General features: G+C 42.8%; 1 protein-coding gene across 1 annotated transcript in view; it reads right to left on the bottom strand.

Annotated features, from left to right (window-relative positions):
• LOC131667690 (uncharacterized) overlaps nucleotides 1-23,391 on the bottom strand; it is a 65,611-nt gene that overhangs the window by 8,084 nt on the left and 34,136 nt on the right. The window contains exons 4-5 of the mRNA XM_058941286.1: nucleotides 5,992-6,185; nucleotides 2,125-2,181 (exon numbers count right to left, since the gene is read on the bottom strand). Coding sequence (XP_058797269.1) covers nucleotides 2,125-2,181; nucleotides 5,992-6,185 — 251 coding nt within the window. The remainder of the gene's footprint in view (nucleotides 1-2,124; nucleotides 2,182-5,991; nucleotides 6,186-23,391) is intronic.

The following is a 23,391-nucleotide window of genomic DNA, read 5'->3' as shown; positions in this document are numbered from 1 at the left end:
TGCCTGAAAACTCGTCTGAGAGCAGAGTACAGCGAATGAAAAATATAAGAAAGAAGAGACTGGCTTTCTTTTCAGCGGAGGCCTTTTTTCATCTCGAGGCTGCTGCACCGACAGCCGGACAGCCTTCGCGCGGGGCGTTACCGACGCCTCATGTTTTACGATCCTTTTGCCGCGCGCTCGTTTCTATTTCGCGCTTGTCCTTATCGCCAGACGCCTCGAGCTTTTTTCTAAGCATGCCTGGCTCTCTCGATTGGTTTGTTTTTTACGCTAGTCACCAATCGAACGAATTAGCTAGTTACATCGTTAACGGTCATACTTGCCCAAGTGTGTAATTCCCAACAAAAAGTAGACGAATATACTCACTCGGTCTCTCTTTCTCTCTGTCTTTCTTCGCAAGCCTTTCATCGTATTATTAACGTGAGAGCGACCTGTGACTCGACTAATCCCAATTAATGAACTCGCGCCTATACACACGCGTTCGGCAAAAAAAAGGAGTGAGTTTAACGCGCGTAACACAATAACACGTCACGCCTGTCTTCCTACCGCTGAGCGCGTGTACCATGACACCGCTCGGGAAAAAGAGCGAGTGAAAAAAACTGGGTGGGGATGGGGACACGCGAGGCGAGCGCACGAGGGAAAAAAACTGTAGTGGGGTGCTGGGGCGGAGCACCGTCGCGCGCATAGAGAAGAGAGAAAAAAACGCAGCGAGCTACGGGCGGCTGCGCCGCGGCGATCTGCCCTCTTTGTTTTGCAATTTTCGAGGATTACGATTCCATTGAACTCCGTGCGCGTTCGACATTGTGCTCTAAAGTGTTGCACTTTTTTCCTTTTTCTTCCGATGAGAAGGGGTTGGAATGATTCTTACATGGGGGTAGCTTTGTGTACTCGTAATTGCTTTTGGAATGACGGCGCGAGCAAAAAATATGATATTGAATCGAAAAAGAGCTTTGTCACTCTACGATGTGTAGTTAGTTATGATATTTTATGCGCATAGTTTAGCGCGATCACACGGCGAATGACGATGCGCCATCGTATAAAGATTTTTCCGAACGTCTTTTCATGTCGTGGAAATAAATTTTAGAAAGCTCATTTCTTTTTAAGCATATATGTCTGGCGCGCTAACTGTTATTTATCGTTATTCAGATGTTGGCTATAAAAAGTGTACGACAATCTTCAAAAACAAGATTTCCATTCTCTCTGGCGACTCCTCGCAGATGGCAACTTGCTCGAATCCATTCATCAATCCTGCACGACGGATCTCAGTATACAAAAATATATATATCTCGCAGATGCACATATGCAGTTCTATTTTTCAAGCGAAGCTTCATCCAATTCCCATTAGAATTTCCATCTTGTGGCGAATAATTTACGAGCAGCTCGTCACGAGAAAAATAAAGCCCACGAAAGAAGGTATGAATCTTTAATGAAGTTATATGTACGCTTTCCTAGGAGATAGTAGTAGTAGTAGTAGTAGTAGGAGGAGGAGCAAGAGAAAGAGAAAAAAAAAATAAATAAGTCAGAGAGACGTAGAGAGCGCGTGTATATATACGGCGTAGTTCTCATTATAAATACCGCCGCGGGCGAATGCCATTAGCGCGCGCGTAGCGTGATGCGCCCGCGCAAAGAGAGGAACTATCTTCCTGGTGCGCGCGGGAGAGAGAAATTGTATGTGTATAGTGTAATGAACACGGAAAAGCATTATTTTTTTGCCGTCGGTTTTATGCTCTTGCGTGCGACACTGCAAAATTACGACGAGATTTTTTGGTCGGCATCATTCGCGTGCAACTTTAGATTTGTGATTGTTGGATGGTAAAAAAGACACTCTGATGTAAGTTTCATGAAAAAAAACAACAGGATCAAGCCAACCGCTGAGATTGTTTAGTTTAGGAAAAGATTTGTTAATTAACTGCTTGAGTTGATGTTGATATGTATACAAACATGTGTGAATGTAAAGGAGTATGACTTTGACAGACTCACGATGAATGATAGTGAAAGATTTAGATAAAGAAGAAAAGACAGGTGAGTTGGTCAAAGATTGATGCAAAGTTTGAAAAAAAAAACAAAACAAAAGAGAAAAAAACAAAGTTATGCGAAAGTGGAAGTTATGATAAAGATTCAACTCACCCTAATGTCAACTTGATTCGGCAGTAATTGTGAGGCTAGTAGCATTTGGCAATGATTCTAAACAAAATGAAAAACATACGAATCTAAAGTTTCGTTAGTTCATCGCCACACACAAATGCGTGTGGCAATTAATTTTTGAAAAAAAATGTATGTATTATCCGATATCGTCCAATTTTTTAAATTTCCTTTTCATTTTCAAACTTCGTTTTTATTTCAATCGAAAATCAAAGCAAAAACAGTTGTGTCTGTTTGTTTAATTGCAGTTTCGTGTTTTATTGAAATTCACCGTATATCGAGCAGCACCGATGTGTAATTTTTCAAAGAAAGAGAGATTGTGAGAGAGAGAGAGGGAGAGAGAGAGAGAGAGAGAGGGCGGGGGAGAAGTGAACTGGGAACAGCAATAAGTTTAATCCACGCCCGCATTTGATAATTTGATAAACTTTTACGTTGCACATGAATAATAATAAATTCAAACGAGATAGGTCATCGTACTCGATGGGCAATCAAGACGATTAAGCTCGTCATTTTTGTCGCCACACTCCGGGAAAAATAAATCCCAGCCAGCGCGAGCGGCTAACGAGTTTTTACGCGAGAGGGCAATTAAGGGAAAGTGGAGAGGAAAAGGTTGACAACGGGAAGGAGGAGGTCGGTTGGTCGTATCGCGTTGCACGGCGCGCCTCTAGACTATTAACGCGCTCCCCGGACAAGCGAGAGAGAAAAGTTTTGCCGCGCCGAGAATGTAGGTGAGCAGACAGATCTTTGTGGTTTAGTTTTTTTTCCAACTTTTTGAAATTGTCATTGTTGAAGTTTTCTCGTAGATTCTTACGTAAACTTAGAACGCGCGCGTTCCTTCATTGTCAGCAAAGAAGACTTCTTGTTGGAAAAGCCTTTATTGTGCGATAGAAGTTGTGACAACTTTGCGAAAACAATGAGGGCTCTCTTTTTTTATTTTGATCGTGATTAGTTGTTTGTACTCACGTAAATTTATCTTAGCTGCTGTAACATACTCTTCTTCTTTTTAATACAGCACTCGCAGACACGTATTATTATCGCGAGTTGGTAAGACACTATCGCGAATCAAGCGTAATTAAACAAAACTGAAGAAAGTAACAAATAACAACATTGAAAGAAAATACCCTAGAGCTAGATTGCTATCCGCGGAGTTCTTGATTACAGCGTAAACATATTTTTCCGCGCACGGAATAAGAAGAGTTTGCACGCTCGTCTGCTCGCAGCCTAAATTAGGTTATTCCCTTTTATCGTTCGATCTAGAAGGAGAGAGAGATAGAGAGAGAGAGAGAGAGAGAGAGAGAGAGAGAAAGAGAGAGAAAGAGAGTGAGAGAGAAGAAGCCGGAAGGATGCAATTCGGCCCACCGCCGCCGCATATATAGTGTACAAAGTCGAGCGGAAAATCGAGGGAGAGAGTAGAAGGAAAAGCAAAGAAATAAGAGAGGCGGCGATACACACAGCGCGCACAACACGCCGCCAACGCCATTCTATTATAATATTCGATTTCGCCGCAGCGCGTAATGCCTCGTCGACACGCCAACTCTGCCGCACGAATTGCTCTTTTTTTTGTATAGACGCGAGCCATTGGAACAGAAAAAAACTACGAATATTGTACCTGTGGGAGCAGTAGGACAGCCAAATCGATATCCTTTTTAATTGTCATAAGTGGTACGAATTGACGTTTAATCAGACAAATATATTTATTTCGTTGTTTCTTTCAACTACGATATATATTCTAAATCTCGTGTAAATTGAAAATCAGCATTACCAAACACGTAATGTAGCGCTACTTAAAACTCCCTAGCCAGAGTAACATGAATTTCTCTCTAATTTTCCGTGTTCCGCCAAGGCAATACCTGACCATCGGAGAGGAAAAAAGACTAGCAGTTCACGATCTATTAGGCGAAACGAGGAAAACAATTTCCAGAAATCTGCTGCCAGGACGGTGGCAATTCGATTAGAGCCAACAGAGATGGGATGCTATTCTCTTATTTTCCATCTGTTTTTCCCTTTTCCCATTTAGAACGAGCTGCCTAGCGCGTTGTTTTAATTCCGCGAAGAGAGAGCAACTGCAACGCGATACTTTATTCCTGCGGTAATCCGGTGACGACGCTATGGCTCCCTTAAGGGTAAAAGAGAGAAAGAGAGAGAAGAGAAAGTGAGAATGAGAGAGAGAGAGAGAGAGAGAGAGAGAGAGAGAGAGAGAGAAATGGTTAAAGAAACTAATTTTAAAAGCTGTATCCTCGCGAAAATGGACCAGCTAACGAGTCTCTCTTTCTCGAGCATTATGAAGGGAGGAGAGGCTAAATAAGGGATGCGCCAAAGCAAATCTCTTTTTTTTTTCACGTCGGGTTAGCGCGTTCTCGCCAAAATATACGACAGGCCAAGCTTACGAAAGGAAAAAAAAAATTACCGGAGATTGATCTATGAGAACCGGCTCGTTAGGAAGTCAGATTAGCGCTCTTGCTAGATTTATCGATGCCCAAGCGAAAACTGAACGTTGGCCCGGGGATTAGCTTTCAATTAGGAAGCCGCGTGGCTGTCGCGCGTCTGATATTTATCGCCGAATGATTACTGTTTAATGCTAGTTCTATTCGCCCAATATCGTTGCTTCCAAATATAAAAAAAAAATAAAAAAAAAAAGTCTGCAACACGAATCTTTCAAAAATAAGTTATTTCCTGCAAGTGCGTGCGAAAGTAATTCCCGCCGTACGTACGTGTCTTCATGTAACAGCGTTGATTACGGGTTAGCAGCAGCGAAGATGAACGCACACGAATCGTACGTTTCAAAGTGTATACAAGGGACAAGAATCTCTCTCTCTCTCTCTCTCTCTCTCTCTCTCTCTTTCTCTCTCGCAAGGCATCTGGCCCCCTTTTAGCTTCCTCTTCGAGACATGTGCTGGCCAAGGGATCGCGTATATACATACGAAAGAGAGAGAAGCAAGGGTTGAAAACGCATGCGCGACTTTCTGTTGTTGGCTAGTCGATGTAAAAAAAAAAAGAAATGCTCTGGCGACATGCGAGCTAAGCGCTTTTGTTATCCAAAGGGGGTGAATTTGATTAAAAGGTCCTTATTTTCTACACTGTTTTTAGTCATCTTTTCCTCGAGCGCGTTCGATGCTAATAATAGTTTCATACGTGTACCGGTATTTTAGCTCGGTGCTAATCCGCTCAAGTAGGGCATCGCGCGATTCTTCAATATGTGAATGATCTTCTCGTAGGTGCTAGAATTTAATGTAGTTTTTATCTATCTATTTGAGAATGAAACAGCGATTGAAGCTTTTTGCGTGGAATGTACAGAATAAACAAACTATGTGAACATACAGAAAGGACGGACAAGAAAGCAATTTGTTGCTGATATATACCCGTACAACTCTCGTGTGTTTATGATTAAAGCGATAAAACCATCACCATACCGAATTAATTAATAACCAATCCATTTTTGTTATTCGGAGGTAAAATTGAGAAAAAAAGAGAAGTCGAAGACGAAGATATGTGTATTAGGTGTGTATATAAGTAATGTGGGTGTTACCGTTTACCTCGTGATTATATATCGTTAGAAAGAAAATTTTTTTTAATAGCCAGAGGAATGTTATATTTTTTCATGTTGATAATGTAATGTGGCCGGCAAAATAGTTAACGTTATTGTACAGACGGCTTTGAATATTCACAGAAAGATTTATGGAAAGATAAAACAAGATAAAAAAGGAATCATCAAAACGTAATAATAAACATAATTGATAATTTTTTTGTTCCAAAGCCGTCTCAAAAGGTAATAAAAAACAACAAATTAAATGCGTTAATAAAATAATATAAATTTAAAAAAAAAGTAAAATGGACGTCGGATTTGGTACATACATGACTGACCTTCGACGTATGGGTCCTGAGACTGGATTCCGTAGCAAAGCCTTTGCCGCAAATGTTACAATGGAACGGCCGGTTCTTCGCGCGTTCCACCTGCGCATCGTGATTCCTCAGGTGCTGCTGCAGATTTGATAGCTGGATAAAGGCACGGCCGCAGTCGGGTAGGTGGCACTTGTACGGCCGCTCGCCTGTGAAATAAAAGCGTGATTATCTTTGGTTTTAATTGAAAGCCATATTTCGGAATCAATGGAAGAAAGTAATGATTTTGCTATTGTTGTGATCATTGTACATTATTCAACGAACAAGTCATCAGTATTGTATCATCAAAGGACAAACAGGTCAATGAATATGGTTTTGCTTTCAGACAATCTGCAGTTTGTCATCAAATTCCGAACGTGTCGAATAAGTTATCGTAGACGAGAGAGAGAGTAAGAGAGAGTTGAGGCTTGGGCCGAAAATCGATGAGTTCATCTCCGTTGGGTGCCTTGTAAGCGCAAATGATCCTTCATGAGACTTATGATGTCCTTTACTTTCGTTGACATCGAGAGAATCTAATCGTGATATGGTTCCTTGCGTAAAATTCAATTTTAATTTCTGCCTTAGCCAAAATGATTTGTTTACGATGAGTCATGTATGTATTAATCGCGAACGACTACGCTATAAATTACGACAGGATGTACTTTCGAATTAGTTTTCACTATATGCTTCTAATATTCATCGACGCTAGTAGCAATGGAACGGAGCACGAGATTAACTGCGCGCGCGGATGCTGATATAACGCGATAATTGAACTGTTGCACGAGTCGTTGGCGCTCACGCGGCCGTCGATTGATTAGAGATAAATTTTTTATGTTCACCGCAATATCGGCGCACGGCCAACGGTTATTTCTGCAATTAGTGATCTGGTAATGGAGAGGCGCGCGATATCACTTATTGATAGGTCATTTGCGGTTCTAAGTAGTGTCAATAACTGTCGTGCAACACAACGTCGAATAAAAAGAAGCCTCGGTAAGAATCGACTTTGCAGCAAAAATCTGTCGAAAGTCAAAGAAAAGTACTGTAGCCGTCTATCACGAGTCGCAAGTTTAACGTGGCAAGCTTCGAACTTTAAACACACAGAGCAGTTCTTCGTCTTTTTTCCCTCCGCTGCCTCTCTCGTTCATTCCTTCGAACGCAAGCGAGTCCATTGCAATTTCCACGGGCGATTGGCTCAATTTAACTTTTATTAATATCGACATTCTTCGGTGCTTTTTTAGCCGTGGAGAGAGCAAGTGCTAGAGGAAAAGAACACGGGAAAAAAGAGTAAGAGAGAAGATGAAGAAGCGCGCGCGAGATTTCATCTTTTATTCAATCGCCCCGCGGACGATTCATCAGATGAGATATCCGCGCGCGTGCTTTAATAAAAATATCTCGCAGCTCACTGGGCAGCGACCTAATTTCATTTATTTCCGAGTACATGAAAAGAGACAAAGAGAAAGAGAGAGAACACCGATGTATATTTTTTACTATTGACTCTGTTCTTTTGAGAGAAAATTGAATCTCAAAATTTGTTAGTTTTCTTTTATTGTGCGACGAACTTCCCGCCGATGAAGCTCGTTGAATGCTAGTTAATTTGAAATAAAAAGTATGACAGATAGATATGACGTCACATTATACATGTTTGAAAGTGTATTTTCGAAGAATAATACATGTTAAGGTATCATACAATTTTAGCATAAAAAAATTATATGTTTGTCAGATGAAAGAGGTCATTTGCAATTGATTTTTATTTTGCATCCACTAATACCAATTTTTCAAAAAAAAAAAGATATCAATAGCATGGCATCTGCCTAAATAATGCATAAGGTATTTAAACAATAGGCTCTCACGAGAGAAAAGAAAACGTCTACCTCGACAATATAAAACGCATCGAAGAGAAACACAGCGTATTGATTCCAATAATAACCCTTTCGCGCGTCCCGCGGAAACGGGCGTACAGGCGAAAAAGGCAAGGGAATATAAGAAGAATAAGAAGAAGCCACCCGCGAGTGAGAGAGAAAAGGTCAATGCGTGTCGAAGACCCCGTACGTGTGCTCGCAACAATGAGCCTATATAGCGAGGGAGGAGGGCCGGCGGTGGCTCGCCGATACCAATTAAAAGCGCATTATTAATATGGAAAACGCAAATGGAAAAGTATACAGTTGTGGGCGGCTCTCTGTCTTTCTCTCTCTTCTTTTCTTATTATTGCGGCGAGCTATGCGGTATTACGAATAGTAATTGCGCTCTCGCGGGCTTGTGGTCTACAAAAGCCAATGGGAAAAACACGAAGACCTACTACATCTGTACATTATCTACCCTACGTGTGTGAATAATATTAGTTTTACGAAAGGAATAGACAGGCTGAAAGTTAGAAGACATTGCCGTGGGCATCTAAAGAACGAATCTCGTGAAATCGATCTGAGCATAGTTGCAAGGTGTCAAAGTTGAAACGTTTATTATCCCCGTAATAGTAGTACATTCAATATAGGAAAGTTTTCGCGGTCAAATCGGCAACCCAACGGTAAAACCGTTAACACTTAGCATCAGCAATTTTATAGACGTAAAAGCAAGCAAACTATGTGCTTTGGGAAAGAAACACACGCGCGCGCTTCTGGGCCGTCATTCCCCTTTTCTGATCGACTCCACTTAAAGTTCGGCTAATGCAACGCTCTCCCCTATCCTTTCGTGTGTGTGTTTGTGTGTGTGTGTGTGTGTGTGTGGGTGCGTGCGTGTGCGCACGCGTGTGTGTGCGAAAGACACGACCAGGAGCGAGTTCTTTAACGCGCTAGCTAGTGAGTCAAGGCGATGATTGCAAAGGCATTACTGGCACGCGAGTGTTTTGTGGCGTGTGCGGCTTTTACGTTTCGAGTGTGCGCGATTCTTCGCTTCGTGCTTATTTCGCTAGATAATACCTATTGTTTGCTGAACTATTTTGTATAGTTTCAGACGCGCTGAACTTGCCCACAAATCTTCCTCTTGCTATCGAAATTTTTCGAGTCGTTTTGCGAAAGTTCTTTGGATGTCTATCTTAGTTGTTCATTAATTCAAGCGATTTTTTTTTATAGAAATAGGTCGTGACAGAAAGAAAAAATAAAGATTGCAAACGCAATCGATGAAGCTCCCGAGCGACCTAGTTCGTGCCGAAATATAAAAAGCGAGCTTGATTTTGCAACCGAGTCATAAGCGAAAATATTTGTGCTACTTGTCGTTGTTCATCGTTCGCTTGCTGCATCCAAGTTTGAAGAATTCTTCGCATCCCGAGGAATCAAATGAATTCGCTTGCGAGAGAACATAACAGCAATAATTGGCCGGCGGGCACGAGAAGAATTATATTAAATTAAAAATCGTGGATGAGAAAAGATATTAAAACGAGAACGACTCTTTCCCCTCTCCCCCGTCACTTCTTCTTTTTTTCTTTTGCCGTCTCCGAGATAGAAGTTTTCTAATGAATCGCTGCACTCGTGCCACCCCCGTATAATCCTTCTTCTTTTTCCCAACCCTTCGTTGCCGGAATTCTTTTCGATCGCTACTGGCGTCACGGTTATTACGCCAACTCTTCTTTTTTTCTTCTTTTTTACTGGGGTGGTTGTCTTACTCGCGTTGCGGACATGAATTGTGATTGCATGAGAAATAAATTTGACTCTTACACTGATTCATTTGAACTTGAGAATTATGCTTTTACGTGGCCATAACTTTAGCGCTCTCGACGCTGTCTTGCGCTGTTTTGAATATTTTGTCGGTATGCACCTAAAACATTGTACCATTTTTTTTGCTTATTTTACTGAATTATTAAACTGCATTCATTATGTTTTCCCCATTACTAATGCAAGGAAAAACGACCTCGAGCGAACTTCTATTAATCAGCGACGCAGAGCGTTTCACCTAATTAATCAATTGTCCGTTATAGGCGGCATCGAAGCTCTCTCGCTGTCTCTCTCTCGCAATTTTCCACTCTCGACGGCAATCTAGCGTGCTCGGCTTGAACCGATCGATAATCGTTTCCCTACTCTACCTCATCGTCATCATCATCATCATCATCATCATCATCATCATCATCATCGTTGTCGTCATCCTCAAGAACTCGCTTCTTTCTCGCTTTCATTTACTCATATCAAATTGAAAAGCTAGTCTAAAATAGTAGGATAAAAATATATAAAGAATTCGCACGTACGCGCGTATGTTTGCTTCTCTCTCTATCTCGCTCTCTCGCGCTCTCTCTCTCTCTCTCTCTCTCTCTCTCTCTCTCACTCCCACGTCCACGGCAGAAAATTAATGTCCCCTGCAATCCATGTATAATGCATTTGCATTTCGGCCTCTCTCTCACTCTGGACTGTAAAATTTACGCGAAACTCGACTGCATTTAAATGGAGGGGCGTCGTCATCGGGCAGCGGCAGCAGCAAGCTTAACCTCGGCGAGAGGCGGCGGCGTCATCGAAATTCCGAGCCTGAAAATCATTAAACTGCACGCGCACACGTTCTCTCCCTTGTGCTTGCGGCTGCGCTATCGACCCGAACACACAGCACACGACCAGCCCTTTTCATCTCTCTCGCTAGCACGCATACATGCACACATGCACAAGCAGGGCAGCGTCCACCTCTCCGTGTTCCTTGTTTTGCTGGAAACACATGGCCAGAAATATTGCCTTTTTCGACAAAGGGTGTGCTCACTCGTTCTACCAATAAAGCTCTGTTTTTCTGGTTTTTACTTTTGGATAACGACTCTTTGAACTGGAGGCGCATTATGGTGCCGCGTCGCCTCGCCATGTATATCGAAATTACGTGCAATTGCGAAAAGGTGATAGCGTGCCTTATTTCTCTGTTTCATTCGATTCCGACTCGACGATGATGACGATTCGTCGAGTGTGCAGCCGCGCGGAAGCATGCATGGAGATCGGCGGTGGGATAGTGTATTTGGCAAGCGTGTATTTTTGATTGGCGCGAGTACGTACTGGCGATTGATTCCGCGACTTTGTATTCTCAGGGCGGGCAACGTTAATCAGGTGTGCTCTTTGCTCGCTCGCTCGCTCGCTCGGACCCCGTTAATGTTTGAAGAGGCATAAAGCGCCGCCCATGAATTCGCAATGAATCTTGTTCAAATAGTCGAGCGAGAGAATGGGCGACGCGCTGCCACCCACTAGCCAACGTCGCTGCTTCATGCATGCACGACGCGCAATCATTATCAGCGCTAAAAATTGCGTCGATCCGCTTCGCTTGGCGTTGATTTGGCCGCGTGCGCGGCGCGACGAGGCTCTTTTGTACGCACTACCAGCCCGACGCCGTGCGTTTGACGCCGATAATTAAAATTTATCGGCTGGAAAGCACATCTTTTGTGTGTTGTTCACCAGATGATGACGATGCTCGCTGATTACGGCTCGTATCTTGATTCCGGTATTATTCACGAGCGTCATTCGTTTTCGTTCAGTGTTTTTAATGAAAACCGTTTGGCGCTTGTACGATCTTGAGAGTAAAATTCGTTGGGTGAAAAACGCAAAACAGTGCAGTGTCAAATACAATCGGATAACCCCGAGTTCTCGTTAAAAAGTAATTCGAAAAAATGCCAGATCAATGACGAAGATGCGAAGAGCCAGAGAACAATGTTTTCCCGAGAGAGAGAGAGAGAGAGAGAGAGAGAGAAACAAGTCGCATAGCACAGCCGGAGCACAGAATCGTAAAACAATCCCGATGAAGTCAGCTCAACAAAGTTTGCAGCACTTAGGCGGCGGCACGATGTGGAAACGCAATCATGAAAACCTCCTCGTCATCATCATCTTCATCTTCGCGCGCTAGATGCTGCTTATCACTGAGACATCTCACACACAGCAGTCCTGCGTATATATATGTATACACAGACGACCCGTGAACTCAGAAATGCTGTGAGCGCGGGAGACGGGTTTTAAGGAAGTCGTCGGCCTATGCGCGCTTCTTTTCCGAGACCAGTTCCAATGTTGCAGCAGTCAGCAACAAGAAGGAAAAGATCACTGGTACGGATTACTTCTACACATCGAGGAAGCTTACTTCAAGCGAGTTCGTTTTAATTAGAAGCGAGGCCGAAAGGTTCGCTCTCTCTGTTATCGTTGTTTATGTGTACGCGTGTGGGTGGATTTTGCTGGAGCTGCCGGTCTATATCGGCGCAAATTTTTCGTATATTGGCATTAAAATAACGAGGCCGTTCATTAGAGAAACGCCGAGGCCATAATTCAACCGAGCCGACTGAGCGGACGTGCAAAAAAATGTAATTACAATTTTATAACGGGATGCAGTGCCGCGGCTTGTTTTAGAAGTCTGCGAGATGCTCTGTCGTTCTACGCTGCATGTAGACTAAAAGCTGTACTGTAAGTTCTTTATAACATTTAAAATGGATATTAGGACGCGAACTTCATAATGGTGGATTTCAAATGGGGCGGTATTAGCATAAATATTTCATAGTTTGTCGCTATACTTTGGACGCATGCTTGCCATAGTTTCCTTCGCGCAGGCGAATTTATATTGTAATTCGAATTCCTTACGGACATTGTTCTCTGAAAAGCGTGTCTTTTCCCAAACGAAGGTAATATTCAAGAATAATTGTACATCAAGTTGACTTTTTCACTACATCGAAGTATGTATGTGTACTTTGAAGTTTCACGAGGTGCTATAAGATTATCGGAATTCGCTATATTAACTCTGGCAAATGTGGACAACAAAGCCCGAGCAACGTCCGCGAAATCCCGGACATAGGTGTACGCGAAAAATGCCATCCTGCGCTCACGTAGCTCTGGCGCTGGGTCCCCTCCATAAAGCGAGATAGATTTACAGCCGGGAATAAAAGTCCCGTGCGATTCATCGATGACCAACAAGGCCTTTGTCCCTCCCTTTTTCCCGTCATCGTCGATGACGCTGCAGCGAAAAAAGCCTCCACTCGCTCTCTCGGAAAACATCGTTATCTCGTGGCGGCAAGCGGCCACCGCCGCGTCCAAAATCAACAAGGCGCGTAGGTAGACAGAGAGCAAAATCATGGCGCCTACATATTCAACCAACATTCTCTCCCATCCCTCGTTCGCTCCCCGAAAAAGGCAGCAATGTGCGCGCGCTAACGCGCAGAATGCGCTAACGTAATTTGGCGCGTAGATGACACTCACGGCTGCGCGGCGGAGTGGCGGCGGCGGTAGGGGAATGGAAATCATTAAAATAAAATGGCCGATAACGAATGACTGTTGCAGCGGTCGAGAGAAAGAGAAGGAAGGGGAAGGTAGTGTGTATGCGAGCCCTGCTAGGAAACTGGCCGGCCATGTTGGCCCACGTGACCGTCATCCGGGCAACGGCCCCCCCACGCCACGCCCCTTTAATGATTTCTACCCCCTGCTACGCACGCACACATACCTACTCCAAAGAGGTACAGTCATCAGCAGCAGCAGCAGCAGCAGCAGCGTCCAGGGAATTTTAGCTGCTGAATTTATGGGCCGAATTTTCGACCGAAATTAGTGGGAGGGTGCCGAGCTCCACAGCCAGAGACCATTTTCAAATGCGTGCTGCAGCATACGATTGATGATGACGCCTTTTCCACGATTTTTATACCCCTAGATTGTCTGTGTTGGTGGAATAGCCTTTTTCGCGCGCGCAGCTCGCTCCGGCAATTTATTGTAATGACGTCCCAAGCTGCACGCCAGCGTGATTTCGTGTTTCGGGGGCTTTACTTGCGAATGGCATTTTATAAACGAGACTAACAATCCAAAATAATACTTTGTCTCGCGGTATATTGGCTAACTATTTCTTCCTATACTTTTATTAATACATTGGAAATATTACAACAAAATTTTACCTTTCATTATCTTCGAGTTTTTAAGTAAACTTTGTCGATCTGTATAAAAGTTAAAGCACATCGAGCACAAATAAATGAACCGCAATATTTCATTTAGATGAGGTTACTTTACAGTATGCAATAACTGAACGCGCCTGTGTGTGTGTGTGTGTGTGAGAGAGAGAGAGAGAGAGAGAGAGTGAGAGAAGCATCGTATCGAAGTAAATGGGCAACGCACAGCGCGGAGATTTCACAGACGAAAACGCCCGAAATAATTGCTTGAGTGGACGTGCGTGTAAATTACAGTGAAACGAGTTTGCGTGTGCGGGCGTATGTGTATAATGCCGATGAAGTTTACCAAATTGACATATCACAGGTGCATAATGCGCCATAAAACTCTTTCAATCGAATTGTTTGTATGCTATGAACATCACTTAAGTTTCCGAAGTGACAAGTGGCGTATTTTGAAATTCTCATTCCATGCGCTTCAGTGGTGAGCTTGTTATGCGCCACTTTCGGCACGTCGCGCACAGACTTTAAAAAAGCCGCCTGTCAAGCCAAACTGTCCGACACGCCCCTACAATACACACCCCCTCATCGCAGTGTCATGAAATCTCTAGACATTTTTTACAAAAAATTTATATCGATTGAATTTGAATAAAAAAAAAAGAAAAAAAAGAAGAATCAGTCGGCACCTTGGCAGTATAAATTAGGGAGCAAAAGTGACGACGGCGATATCAGATGGAAAGAGAGAGAGAGAGAGAGAGAGAGAAAAGAGGCACGGGCTACAAATTGAGGGAAGGAAGATTATCGTGTGCACCCGGACTTCCGGCCCTTCGAGATCGCGCGCAGGTAGCGGGTGGCTATCGTTTGACTTCACAACTCGCGCGCGCTTAAGCATATGGTTCTGTGGCAACTCCACCTGCGCACATACGCCTTGCGATATATGTAACCCTTTTTTTCTCACTCATCCTCCTTCCTTTCTTTTCGACTCAGACTTTATCTTCTTCTTTTTTTCCGCTTTTGTTCTCTTTGTTCTATTGCCAACTCGTTCGGCGGGTAATCGCATGGAAGTTGATAATATTGATTTCGAATAACAGAAACTGCTGGCCTTGACTTTTATTTTAACGGTAAAGACTTCTATATCAAAGTCTTTGAAGAAATGTCGTCGAATTATAAAAAAGAAAATGAAAAAAATATACGAATATAAAATAGTTGCAACTTTATTTAACGAATATTTTTAAACGTCTATATGAAATGTTTATTAAAGCAATAAAATTTTATCGAATGAAACATGCATTTATTACATTAAATATTATCTAATCAAAATATACAAAGTCAACCTAAATTTAATTAAGAATCGCAGGTCAACCAGCTAGAACTCTCTCCAAAATCTAATAACCCACTGAACGATCGCATCGCCCCTAAAATCGCCGCGAGGCTAATCTAACCTACTCCGCCCCAAAATCAAATTCGCTTTAAAGAAAAAAGAAGTTTATATCGAAATGGAAAGAAGAATTTCTCTCGTAGTGCACACACATGCGCTTGCGCTGCCGGTCGCTGACCCCGGGGCTATGGTAACCCTTCCCTCTTCTCTCAGCCAAGTGTGTGGGAGTATTGCAACGGTGCGAACGTGAGGTTGATGAACCCTTTTAATTCGAAAATTCGTCGATGTCGCTTTGAAAGAATATTACCATCTAGTTTTTCTATCGGCAGAGTGCAAAAAAATAAAATAAAATAAAATAAAAAGAAGAGAGCAGATGGTACGAACTCGATCATTTTTCTCTCAGGGAGTAATTTATTCCCAATGCCTGATGAGTCCCATTGTGAGGTGGCGCGGCTTTGTCTCCTTAGGTGTACTGTCGCCAGAATGAGAGAGAGAGAGAGAGAGAGCCGAGAGGGTGGAGCGCCGCGTAACGTCTTACAATGACGATGAGGTGTTGAAAAGGGTTGCTCTCAAAACCATGGGAAGGAATATGTAACGAGTTTTTTTTTTCTAATTTTATTTTTTGAAAAGGGAAAAGAAAAAAATTATAAATATGTATTCAAGTCGAACGATATCATTTTACGGTCTTCGGAGAGTATCAGACACGGCTTACGTAATAACGAGGTCTCATCTCTCTCGCACCCTCAGCACTTCTAAGTCGTTACAAGTCGAGTCGTTGATTCTCCGACACTTAACACGAATGGCATCTTTGTAGAGTGCGAGAGAGAGTTGTTTCTTTTTCCGGGTGGCTAGTAAAGACATTTAGACAAGGAATGAATTGTTAATTTCAATCTCTACCCAACTATCAAGAACTTTGTCTACGCTTATGATGTTTTAATGACACTACATTATTATTTATGTGAGTTTCTTATAAAACTCATTGATAATTTTAGTCCATTCACCAAGCTGTGTTCGTGATAAACTTAATATTCTGTAGCATAAAATAAAAAATGATTTCTATGTCATATTTTAAAATTTCAAGAAGAAGTTTTCTAACACAATGGATCATATTTTATTAAATTACAAACTTACTGATTTTACATATGACATAAGAAACTGAAATTCTATAATGTCACGCTATTTTAAGCAGAACTCAGTTTGAATATTTACGTTGAATTTCAAAAAGAAGATATCACAAAAAAGGTCGCACTCTACATGAATTTTTAAAATACACGTCCATTAACTGGGCCACCGAATAAGGTAGTACTCAATCGATTAGCTTGCAAAGTATAGTCACAGATTTTATTTTTCCCTTCATCGTCAACCCTTTTTTTCCCCTTCGTGAATTTCAAATATCGGGGCTTCGTAACGACGTCGCCCGCCGAAAACAGACATCGCTCAAAGGGATGAGGAAGTGCCCCGCTAGAGAGAAAGGAGCAGGAGGAAAGTCGTATTCGCGACTCGGGTCATTAGGCGGTAGTAGCGGGCAGCAGTGCCGCGGATGAGTAACGGCCGAAAAAAGAGCGCCTCGCGCTTAAAAATTAATGTCTCAGAAATGAATACGTCCTTTTACGATTTTTCATCGCGAGCCGTTTGTCCGCGGAACGCTATTGCTGATTAATATCCGTGTCCGTCCCGCAAGACAGAAAAATCATATTAGCACTGTTATTAAGTGTACATTCAATGCATCTGCAGATGAACTATAATCAAATTACACGTTATTTATCGGTTGATTTTCCACGATGCTCGTTCTTTTACCAGTAAATCGACCTCCGGAAGATTTCTTTTGCGATCAAAGTGCGCTATAGTTATCAATTTACGTAATTTTTTGGCGTTCAGGCCTCGCGCGCTTATCAGCCGTCTTATCAGAAAAACATTCGCTACGCTAAGATCGCTTAATTATCCTCTCGGCAGAAAAGTATCTCGAGCTCTATAAACGTTGACTCGAAATAAATTTGGCTCAAGCGACGGGGTTAATTGAGAAAGAGAGAGCTTGCCACACACACGCACACACAGGTAATAACAGCTCGAGAGGATCCATCACCCGCCGGGGTGACGCTTTGTATATACGTGTTTCTTCAAGATTGATCATCCCTTTCTTTCCTCTTGTGAGCTATAGAACGGAAAATACTGCGACCTTGCGCCCGTCACACGGTTCTTCTATACCAGCCCGTAACCCCAACTGTTTTTTGTGTCTTATTTGATCCTTTTGGCGTTCGTTTTTTCCTGTGTGAGTACCTTAGTGGCTTCTGATCGATAAGGCGCAGTCTTGACTTGGTTCAATTAGCATTTGCATAAGGCTGTTGCGGCATAACTCTGTTGCAAAGTTTTCGCGTGGAAATAAGCAAGTAGTCTATACTTCCAAAGTGTGAAGTTTAAAAAGGTTATCAATTTTTGCGAGACTGCGATAAATTACAGTTACGAAAAGAGACACTACGATTTCCCACTCATTTTCTCTCGGCTCGCAGATAACACGAGACTGGCATTATAGTCGCGACTTCTATGCACATATTCGAGGCTAAAAGTCACGCCGATAAAATTCCACATCTCGCTGCGAATTTGCATGAGACTTTGTGTGCACGCGTGCTCGGCGCTCGCTCGCCCTGAGTCATATTCTCACGGAGCTCTAATTAAAATTATTCCGCGCGTTGCGTGTCCAGAGTTTTGGATCAAGATTAAATTAAATGAATTACATCAAACGCGTCGAAGAAAACTGGACCATCAGGGGGGAGCGAGGAAAAGAAAAAGCTCGCATAATAAATTCTTACTAAAATTTATCTTGGCAACCCACATTTCTTCGAGCCTTTTTGCTCTGAAGAACGAGGAGGGTAGCTAGAGCGTGACGCAGACGCGCGCAGCCGATGGCCGCCTTCGAGTTTTCTCATTCGCACTCGCGTTTAATTAATAATAACTTTCTTCGGCGCGAACTAGCGCCGCCTGTTATTTAACTTTATCGTTTGTTAAAGCTCTGCCGACACTTGCAGGTGATATATTGTGTGTGTGCGTTGACTGTTGCAAATATGCTGCTATGTCGCGAATAATGAGCATGTATGCTATAAATCTGTTATACCTGCTTCTTATTATAATTTACTTTTTCGTTTCTTATTATATAAATAACGTCTGTACAATATTATCCGTTTTAATTCGATAGATAATCGTAACTCGTAACTTGTAACATTTTCTTCTTGTCGAAAACACACGGGACCGTAATTGAATCTCTGGGTATTTTATGTTTTAAAAAGGAAGAAAGTCATGTTCAATCACAATCAGAAAATCGCCATCGCGTAAAAGTCACTGAAAAACATTTCCCTCTCGGGTCAATAAAACGTGCAAATAGTTAATCGTCAGCATCGAAGCCCACCTCCGCTAAACTAATCGCCTCGTTCACATAAAAGAAAAAGGCTTATAAAGGAAGACCGGATTCTCTGGCTCTGAAACATTGCGTATAAATATACACACGTGATAGAAAAGGCTGCCTGCGAGAGGAGAAAGACTCTCTCGTCGGTGACTACTCCCACACACATTCGCGTACATTGGCTAGAAAGTCCACCTAAGAGATGGAAATCTATATCTTATTTTACTGCCTTGGCTGAACAGTGTGCCTCCAAGTCAGCGAGCTCAATATTCCACGCGGGAAACCGGTGATAAAAGCACCGCGCTTATAAATCTCGACGCGCGGCCTCCCGCTACTCACACACACACTAGAGAGAGAGAGAGAGAGAGTCCGATAAGTGTTTTTCTTTCCTCGACTAGCGAAAGCTTGCGAGCTTGCGAGCTTTCGTCTATAATAAACACAAAGCGCGGAGACTATGCGATGCATCAATAGTAAAATAATAAAAATATAAATGTGGACATCTAGAGTTGCTGTAGCCGATTATTTACAACGTTTCGAAAGTACACAAACATATCTCAGACATGCACGCGGGCACGTGCAAGAGATGTTTAACCTACTGACCGGCTACGAGCGTCTGCAAGCCGATAAAAGACACGGCTAGAAGTCGATTAGAAAGTCGCTCGAGATGCGGCACTCCACATTTTAATCCCGCGCGCGCTGAGCATGCATTATACACGGTTGAGATGCACGCGCGCGAATAACAAGTGCCATAAATACGCGAACTAGAGAGAGAAGACTTATCAATGTACGTCGATGTATACGGCAGTATATATCCTTTTCTTTTCGTCCACGGCGAGGCACACTTTAACGGCCGCCGCGAGCTCTTTGCACTCACCAAAGATTTTATTGATCGTTAATCGATGATTGACACCTCAAGCACTTTACCGTGCGAGAACAGTTGTTGTTTTGTTTTCCTTGTCTTCGGCGTTTGCGCGCGAGTTTTACTGTCTTGACGATTTACTGTTTTAAGGGTTGTGTCTATCGGTTTTCGATTACGTCATAAATTATACGAGCGCGAAGAATATTGCTGTTTTTCTGCTTTTCAATATTTATCGAAAAACATTTTCGATTTCAATTTTTCTTCGAATTTTCGCGCGGCAACATAAATAACTCGTAATAGCGAGAAATCCGTATCAATGAATGCTCCAATCGTAAAACAATGATTCATCAATCATAGGGACCAAACGGATAAAAGGAAAATCTCCCGTGTAGCTGCTCTTTCCGCCTGATACGGCATACATATATGGGAAATCAGCGAATCATTCTTCCTTCTCTCTCTGCGGCAGCGCGGGCGTGTACTTTATTTAACGTATAGGCAGGCGCACCTACGGCGAGTTTACTTCCAGGACGAGATAAGCCATCGCGCACCGCGAGAGAACAAATTAGCCGCAGGAAAGTGGATCGCTGAGAAAACGCGCCTTGTAAAAAAGGAGCTGCAGTCTGTGAATTCCACAAACCTGAATGGCGTTAAGGAAAAAGAAACTAACTTTTTTCTCGTTCCTCTTTTGCACGAGATTCCCGATGATCTTCTTTACAGTTCATATAGAAATTTACACGCAGACTATCGGTACAAGTCGCGATAAGATAAGAGAGACGGACGTGCGAAGTAAATAAAAAAAAATGAAGTTGTAACGAGACGGTCGTCCTCCGTAGCAACGGTATCTCTACAGTTTGGATGGCGAGCAGTCCGATAGTCGAGCGATCGATGCGAAGATTTTCAATTTATTAAAGTAAAAACAGCTATGGCAGTTTTACTTCAAAAGTATGGATTTTTCGATATGGGAATAATTAATAGCGAAGATACATTATGCAAGGGAAAAATGACTCGTTAAATTGCGACCATTAAGAATTAAAAATAATTTTCCTCGTGGGTAATTACGGATTAATAAGTTGTCGGCGTGCGATAGCATGAGCTTTTAACAACGAACCTGAATAAATTAACCGACGACAAAACTTTTCCTCGTGCGCGTCTGTACTTCCGATCGAAACGAAGAAAAAACCATCTTTAACTATTAAGCCCGCACAAAGGATTTGACCCCAGTTGCGTCGAAAAAAAAAGATACGTAGATATGTAGGCGTACGTATGTGCTTTGATTGAAACGAACCCCCGTAGAAAGAATAGCCCAAAAAAGACGTGGCTCGCATACGGCGTGACTAGCTTAAACACACAAAACGATCGTTGCGTAATGCCTTGTGCGAGAAAGTCTCTATTAGCTCTCTCGGCTATATGATCGCAGAGACGCATAATGAAGAGCATGTCATGCGCACGGCTACTCGGGCATATCCTTCTGTTATTTTTATTCCTTTTGCTAGTCGCTCATGCGTTCTGTTTGAGTGACAGGATGCGCGCGCGCGATTGATTAATTTCGACGATGTGGTGATGATGATGAGGGGTTTAAAAATGAGTATTTTACGCTTCAAATTGTGGATGTTTACCTTTAATATACGGCGTTCTTTTAAATGTGCACATTTTGTTATCAAATAGCAATATAGCAAGCGTGCAAGCGTCAAATAAACAAACGTTATAACAGTTCAATTACGCCATGGTGGGGAAATATGTCGTATGCGTGCTTGCGTAAACGAGCTCTAATCAATAATTGCAATATTTATCTGGAGAATCCAGGGAGGGAAAGAAATTCCATAGCGTAATATTCTTTCTGATTCATTGGAAAGGGATAAGCAATAGCAGTGGCTCTTTTTCCGCGCCAACAAGCAGGCGGCAGCTGTGGATGAAAATGTCACGAATGCGCTCTGCTGCTGCTGCTGCCACTTTGTTTAATCTTTAATTCCGCGCCATTAGCAAGCGATAAAAAGCCAGCTACGACGACGACTGCTGCCGAGCTCGTTTTGCTTTGATTTTTCTCTCTTTCTCGCTCGCTCACGCTCGCTCTCTCTCTCTTTCGCTCTCTCTCTCTCTCTCTCGCTCTCTCTCTCTCTCTCTCCTTCTGAGCGGCATGAATTCTTAAGACCGGGAAATTAGCGAATTATAATCGGGACGAGGCTCGCGACCGACCAATTTGCGCGTTCTTTTCATTTTTCTAGATTTCAAGCTGCACAATGCTTTTGATGTTTGAATTTTACTTTAAAATTGCGATGCTGCATGCTTAATTAATCGAGATGTTGCATCTTACTTAAGACCTGTCGTATCGGACAATATAAATGTTCAGCCTCGAAGTGATGCATTTTTTCCGGGCGACGTTAACTATTCCACGTTTCCTCGCGCAGCCCTGTAATTTTTATTCATGCGACAGCAAAACGGCAATTTTTCTCAGGCATTAAGTAGGCTTTAAAATTGTTCGGTCAATTTTGCGGCGAGAACGTGACGCTTTTTTCAAACCGGCGACCCCAGGGAAAAAGGGGTATAGTGAACGTAGTAAGGGGAGAAAAATACGACATTTGGCGGGTCAACGATTTTTCGTTCTAATCAAACTTCCATTTCTTCTCTTATTGCAATCGACGAATCAATATCTCTTTATGACGCGATCGTGTTATTTCGATGACGAAGTGATGTTTCTTTTTAGATCTTCCCATAGGTTGCTTGACCTTATCTGCCATTACGAGTTTTTTTTGGTCTTCTCACGAGATTAATTTGAGCGATACTGAATTACTTTCTTACACCGGGTGTTCAAAACATAGAAATAGCGAGTTAAAATCTCGGCAAAATTTTTCCGATTGAATTTCGTGAAACTGCATTTTAACGAAGTTACACGAAAAAGACGTTGGATATAAATATTCGCCGCGAACCTGCAAGCAAAATCACGTTTGGCCATCGTCATTATCGTCATCATCATGATGATTTCCGAAAGCAATTAAGGCTCTTAATGAAATTTTTGCACCATTTCCCTCTCCCCCAACCCCTCTCCTTCTCGCTCTCGAGCGGCTGTCACACACGCAATTACAGAGCGCATCCGAGCGCGTTAAACGTCATTGGCCGAAGCGATGATTGCCTCGCGTCCGTCATCATCATCATCATCAACAAGCCTAACCTCACCCACAACCTCTTCACGTCACCTTCTCCGAACACAATCAACACTCTCTCTCCCCCCTGTGCTGCAATACTGCAGTCACAAACACACGTATCTCAATCAACGACATACGTCGCACCCTCTATATGCGCCCGAGACACCTCCTCCCTCGCAATATTGGCGGGAAATTTGAATTTTGAATTTTTGATTCGATTTCATATGGACATATTTGCTGCGCCCTGAAAATTCAATTTCGTCGGCCATATCCCGGGGATAATATCTCTCTCTCTCTCTCTCTCTCTCTCTCTCTCTCTCCTCAGTCTCATTTTCTCTCTTGCATATAACGTGAGAACGCGTCCAAGTGTGTGTACGTTTAGGCGTGAGTTTTGTTATTGAATGAATGGCAGCTATGCAGCGTCAACAGCGCCACCACCGTGCTTTCAAAAGACTCCCGCGCTTTTTCTCTTTCTCACTCCCCTCTCGGTTTTCACGAGATAGTGGGGCGAACGGGCGACACCGGGATTGGCTGGGAATAAGAGAGGAAGGGTTGCCTCTGCTGTATTTGTCTAGCCGTGTATATCGAGCGGCTATCGATGTCGCACACTCGCACGTCCGTGTGCGTGCTTGCGTATAAGTTGGGTGTGAGCGAGAGAACATCCGATAACCCGGACGAGCGAATTTCGGTTAATGAATTATATATATGCGCCTGGGTATAAACATTATAATGGACGGAAACTGGCTACTGCCGCCAATGCTGGGGAATGCATTGGTACTGCTACAGCTTTTCGCTATATGTGTGTGTGTGTGTGTGTGT

Source organism: Phymastichus coffea, unplaced genomic scaffold (genome assembly GCF_024137745.1).
Source record: "Phymastichus coffea isolate CEN01 unplaced genomic scaffold, Cenicafe_Pcof_1.1 PCOF00069, whole genome shotgun sequence".
In the NCBI taxonomy this organism is placed as follows: Eukaryota; Metazoa; Arthropoda; class Insecta; order Hymenoptera; family Eulophidae; genus Phymastichus; species Phymastichus coffea.
Note: the sequence above shows the minus strand (reverse complement) of the source record. Positions and strands in the feature narration are given on the sequence as shown.